The following is a 6,324-nucleotide window of genomic DNA, read 5'->3' on the forward strand; positions in this document are numbered from 1 at the left end:
ATCCTAACCTCGCATTACCGCTATATTCAGACCTGTGACTGTATTAACAGATAAAGATTTTTGTCCAGGATTAGTATTGATGATTACAGTTCCTCCAGGGCTAGTATTTTACTGCCTTGGTGTTGAAATTAATTCTAGTCTATGTTGTCCCAGGCAATTTCATCTTTAAAGGAATGAGATTATTGTATTTTTGTCCCAGTTTGAGCCTCAGTCTATGTGTAAAACTCTGGAGTAGCATGAGTGAAATCTTTCATTTTGTTCTTTCGTTTAATGGAATTATGTAAGATAAAATCTTGAGAATCTTTTTGTTAACATATCTAATGTACAGTACTATATGTACAGTAATTTATATTAAAACTTTACTTATTCTATAAAGAGTCTTTCAATAGCTAACCTACAAGTTTATATCAGTCTCAAAAATAAGTTGATAAAGAATGTTTCCTAAAAATATTTAAGAAAACATCTAGGTATTACTTTTTACCAGTGAGTTAAGGTCTTCCGCGTGGTTTCAATTGAAGAAATTGTTTATTTGGACTGTTATTTTCTGATGTTGATTTGTGGTCCAGAATTCATATTGTGAATTTTGGTTTTAGTAACTTATTGGTAGATTTTTCACTGCATTACCCACTCCACATGCACAAAAGGTTTTATTTAAATAACCTCACAGAAATACATTAAAAGTAGCTTAGAAGTTATACAATATATTGTTTGGGGTGATATAAGATTTTTTTTTCCTCAAAACACTCAATAGAAAACATTTGCTTATTTATTTGTGGTTTTGCTTTTTAAATAAAAACACCCATATTCTGGTTATGTACTCGCAGATAGCAGCATAAGAAATACCTGTCTCATGTCACACAGTCGTCATGGTGCGTTTGCAGTCTAGTGGTTAAAAGCTTCTCGTTTGGGAGATGAAGAGCGCCTGCTCCTGCTCTCTTTATATGCAGTCCTTATAATCAGCCCCTTCAGAGACGAGACTAGTCCTAATCTTTCTGACTAATACGAGCTCCATCCAGCCACACACATTTTACATTATTATTATAAATAACAGTTAATAGTGAACAGTCACACTTGTTTACATCACAAATAGGCACAATGTGAAATTTAAACACGTTTAAAAATAGAGTATGATAACGCAGTAGATAGTAGATAATTAAAAACCTCCTTGTAAAATGTTGTTTTGAATGTTATTCTGCATATGGATTGGTTTAATAAAATGCCTGGAGGGATAATTAATGGAATGTGTCATGCTGAGAGAGAACTTATGTGGTTGTTGTTCAAAATATAGATAAACGGATGTATTCAGTAAATCCAATTCCACAGCAAATCCCTAGAACTGAGGCATGCCCACATTCATTGAAAGTCCACTTTGTACATCAGCAGCTTCGGCGGGTGGGCCATCATTCGTCTTCCCTTCGTTGCAGAGTGTGAGAGGAGTGTGCTTAAAAACTAGACCAATTCAAAGTGATGTAAGGCACATTCTAGATTGTCCTTTGCACTGTAATTATAGGTTTAATTATGAAATTAAAGACAGGTCGTTGGTTAAAGTGTAATGCAATATGTTCGCTTAGGATGTGCAAACACTCACAAAAAATCCACTGTTTTTACAACTGACCTTATAATGTTTGTGGCTCTACTTTACAACGCTAGAGCTGTCCTTCTCCTGATGAACGATGTCCTGACTATTGCTACTTTTATTGGCCACTTTAAAGTCACGACGGTGTTCTGCTAAAAGAACACAGTAGAATTCTTCCTTTGTCTCTCTGGTTTCACCCAGCATTTATCATTTTAATACAAGTCCTCCCATTGAGGTTGTAGATTGAATGTCTTTCTCTCCGGGCTGTTTCTGGTGTCCAACATTGTCCGATAGTAGTGGACGGTACACTTCCATTCCACCCAGATTCCTGGCGATTTTAGAGTACCGATGACAAAATGCGGGAGGATCCCATAACACACTGTAATGCGCTGAGAGGGCTGGGCTGTCCACTGGCCATGCTGGAACTGAATGGTTACAGCGTTTGCATAGTTTATGGAATAGGCGTTGTGTACGGGTATGTACGGGTGTGTGTGTGTGTGATGGTACGGGGGTGATCGTGATATGTGTGTGTATGGTGTTGTGTGTAAGTGAGATGGTTTGTGTGTGTGTGCTGATGTCAAGCCAATGTCTTGTCGTCCTCTTGACATTTACGAGGGATGAAGTGAGCAGCGACATTCTCTTTGCGGGTCTTCTTTCCCCTCAGCGGTCGGCCCTTCTGTGACAGTGAGATAAACATCTCCCTGCCACGCTTAGTCCACTTCTCAGACAAGTAGGCCGTGTAGTAGTTTTCTAAAAACACCTCCTTAAAGTTGCACATGTCACTGTAGTCTTTCTGTTTGAGAGAAGAAAGGAAAGTTAATTAAAGATGTTTGGTGTATTACAAACTTGCTAGCCAATAACATTTGGTTAACATTTACAAAACAATAAATGAGACTAATAAATCATGTATATGAGTAAATGGTGCAAGGGTGGTGTAGCAACTTGAGAGCTGTTTGTGTGTCAGAAAGTGGAGTGTGTTGGAGGGAGGTTCTGAATGAATGGGTCACCTTGCCCTGCAGTATTCCGGTCCTGCTCATGGAGATGTAATACTGACTCTTCACCCCTTTGATTGCCAGCACGCCTCCCTCTGACACTGTCCGCATTTCCAGAACACCTGCCACACACACCGCACATAACTTCCTTAGCTGTCAAGAGATCTTGGGTTAATGTGTGGATGTGTGCATGTTTCTGTGCACATGTGTGTCTGGGTGTGTGTGTGTGTGTGTGTTTATGTGTATGCATGTATGCGTCTGTATACGTGTGTGTGTAGGGGGAGTTGTTAGGTGGCTCAGATGGTCATTATAGAAACAGTGGGGGCCACGCTACATCTGTGAGACAGATTAAAGTTTAGCCTCAGGGGATGAGATTGTGTGTATGTCTGTGTGTGTGTATGGCAGGGGGCTCTCACAGGGCTGCTTTGCACGCTAGTCTACTGCCAGTAAAACCGCTTCTTAACATGCACAACACCTGCACAGCTCGACAAGAACTCGAAAATAACAATCGTTGGTTCTAAACAGATTTCAAACATTCAGGATGTTGTTCAGTACAGCCACACCACCATTAATAGATAGTTAAAAATGAAAATATTGTGGTTTTTTTCCCCACAGAAGTTTTACATTTTAACAAAGCTTAATACAAATTTAACACACAACCTAAATGCAAAACCTAAAACTCAAGTGCTGTAAGTGAGTGCTGTAATGTGCTGTAATGTATAGGAGTAGTAGAGTTTGTAGGCAGAGAGTGTTTGGGCTTTCAGGTCAGAGATGTTTAATTTTCTTTGAGCTGCTTCTCTTGGACAGAACCTCAGCTCACCCCCACATCACACACATCGCAGTGGAAACTAAATGGATAAGATCTATCAGTTTGACTGCATAGAATTCAATTTTTAATATTTGTTCCAGCCGTGTGTGCGTGTGTTTCTGTTTCTCATTTTAACTCTTGCATGTCATCATTTTCTCCCATAAATGGCTGTCTCTCCCATGAGTCCCAGACGCTTACTTCAATTTTTAAGATGTGAAGTACCTTATGGAACTGGCCTGTAAATCACTCGCATGCTTGCTTACCCACTCGCTCACTCTCTCTCTCACTCACTCACTCGCAGACAGCAAGCAGTAAATTCTAGGTGGCGCTTCTAGGAAAACTACAGCAGAGGTACTATGTCACAGTGATGCTTTGCATCAATGACACCATCTCCTTGGTTTGTGGGTGTGTCTGCCTGTCTGTCTGTCCTTCTGACTCTTGCATAATTAACCGCACATATGAATACAGTAGTTGAGTTTTCTATACATCATGTGTACAGTGTTTGAGTATTCAGTGTCTGATCAGTACATTCTGAGTACTGCATGCTAGGTGTTCCAGTGTGGAGTGTCTGATCCTTACTCTGCTGCTGCTGCTTCTTTGAAAGATCTTTCATGGCTTTTCTTGCAGCTGAGCCACTGGGAATTCCTGCTAGTTGGTGATCAGCTTTAGCAGGTTAGCAGGCTGCTACAGGAACTGCACAGACTTGCTCCGTGTCAGTCTGCTAAGGTAAAGGTTTAATTCAGGATGCACCCCCTTCCACCATGGCTGTAAGCACCAGCACAGCGTATAGAGTCTTAGACCTCTTTCTTGCTGGGTCGTGCATTACAGAAAGGTCATTAAGACCACGGATGTGTCTCAGAGAAATGCTACAGCCACTCAGTTTATCTTAGTGACTGAAGTATTTAGACTACTTTCCCACAACAGACTGTCTGGTTGAGTCATATTTATTGATATAATTGGGGTGTATAATTTGAAGTTCAGTTGCTGAATAGCAGTTATTCATCTGTTAAGATTCAGTTGTTAAAAAAGTGGAAAACAGTTGTGTTACACAACTCAATGAAGTAAGCATGGCTCCTGTTACTCACTGTAGTCAATGAACCATTTAAATAAACTCAGGAGTTGTGTTTCATGTCACATGTTTATGTGACGTGGAGTATTTACACATTTTTTAATTCTAGGATCTGAAATTATAAATATTATTACAATATAATTGTCCATGCATTATTTTCTCTAGATGTATCCTTGGATACATTTTCACGCTTACAGTAAGTAAACCATCAAAGGCAATAAACACCGTGCTCCAGTGTGCTGTGGTATGAATGACCACACTAACAGTGGTGTGCCATGCTTCACACGGGCTTCAGGTGTGGGTGCTGTGATTAGCCTCATCTGTGTTTTCTCAGTCTATTCCGCCTGGACTTAAGGAAGTAAGTCTGCTATTCTGAGTGACTGAAGAAACACATCAAATACTCATCCAGGTTAACCACCTGTTAAAAGCAGTTGATTTCTTTCATGTATTCGACAGCATTTAAGCTCTGTTGTGTATTTTGCTGTCGGTTGAAATGTCAGCTGGAAATAATACTGAAATGGCAGAGCTGTTGTTGGCCTAGGGACATTACAGTGTTAGAATATGTAGATCTGTTATTGGCATGGCAGCATTACAATGAGATTAAAATCAGTTCTTTTACTCTGTTGTTCTTCCGAACATGGCATGCTCCTGAGATGCAGGGGTTTAAGTCTGATGCTGAGATGCAGGGATTTAAGTCTGACGCTGAGATGCAGGGGTTTAAGTCTGACGCTGAGATGCAGGGTTTAAGTCTGACGCTGAGATGCAGGGTTTTAAGTCTGACAGTGAGATACAGGGTTTAAGTCTGACAGTGAGATACTGGGTTTAAGTCTGATGCTGAGATGCAGGGTTTAAATCTGAGGCTGAGATGCAGTTTTAAGTCTGACAGTGAGATACAGGGTTTAAGGCTGACAGTGAGATACTGGGTTTAAGTCTGACAGTGAGATACAGGGTTTAAGTCTGACAGTGAGATACTGGGTTTAAGTCTGACAGTGAGATACTGGGTTTAAGTCTGATGCTGAGATGCAGGGTTTAAATCTGAGGCTGAGATGCAGTTTTAAGTCTGACAGTGAGATGCAGGGTTTTAAGTCTGCTGAGATGCAGGGTTTAAGTCTGACAGTGAGATGCAGGGTTTTAAGTCTGACAGTGAGATGCAGGGTTTTAAATCTGACAGTGAGATGCAGGGTTTAAGTCTGACAGTGAGATGCAGGGTTTAAGTCTGACAGTGAGATACTGGGTTTAAGTCTGACGTTGAGATACTGGGTTTAAGTCTGACGTTGAGATGCAGGGTTTAAGTCTGACGTTGAGATGCAGGGTTTAAGTCTGACGTTGAGATGCAGGGTTTAAGTCTGACGCTGAGATGCAGGGTTTAAGTCTGACGCTGAGATGCAGTTTTAAGTCTGACGCTGAGATGCAGTTTTAAGTCTGACAGTGAGATACAGGGTTTAAGTCTGACAGTGAGATACAGGGTTTAAGTCTGACAGTGAGATACAGGGTTTTAAATCTGACAGTGAGATACAGGGTTTTAAGTCTGACAGTGAGATGCAGGGTTTTAAGTCTGACAGTGAGATGCAGGGTTTTAAGTCTGACAGTGAGATACAGGGTTTAAGTCTGACAGTGAGATACAGGGTTTAAGTCTTACAGTGAGATACAGGGTTTTAAATCTGACAGTGAGATACTGGGTTTAAGTCTGATGCTGAGATGCAGGGTTTAAGTCTGATGCTGAGATGCAGGGTTTAAATCTGACGCTGAGATGCAGGGTTTTAAGTCAGAAGGTGAGATGCAGAGTTTTAAGTCTGACACTGAGGTGGATAATTTTTAGTCTGACACTGACACACATGGTTTTAAATCTGATGCTGAGATGCAGGGCTGAGATGCAGGG

General features: G+C 40.7%; 1 protein-coding gene across 1 annotated transcript in view; it reads right to left on the reverse strand.

Annotated features, from left to right (window-relative positions):
* Positions 1 to 546: 546 nt before the first annotated feature.
* Positions 547 to 6,324, reverse strand: part of fgf7 (fibroblast growth factor 7) — a 13,369-nt gene continuing 7,591 nt past the window's right edge. The window contains exons 3-4 of the mRNA XM_035525464.2: positions 2,584 to 2,690; positions 547 to 2,369 (exon numbers count right to left, since the gene is read on the reverse strand). Coding sequence (XP_035381357.1) covers positions 2,154 to 2,369; positions 2,584 to 2,690 — 323 coding nt within the window. The 3' untranslated portion in view covers positions 547 to 2,153. The remainder of the gene's footprint in view (positions 2,370 to 2,583; positions 2,691 to 6,324) is intronic.

Source organism: Electrophorus electricus, chromosome 6, assembly GCF_041902795.1.
Source record: "Electrophorus electricus isolate QZ-2024a chromosome 6, ASM4190279v1, whole genome shotgun sequence".
Classification (NCBI taxonomy): domain Eukaryota; kingdom Metazoa; phylum Chordata; class Actinopteri; order Gymnotiformes; family Gymnotidae; genus Electrophorus; species Electrophorus electricus.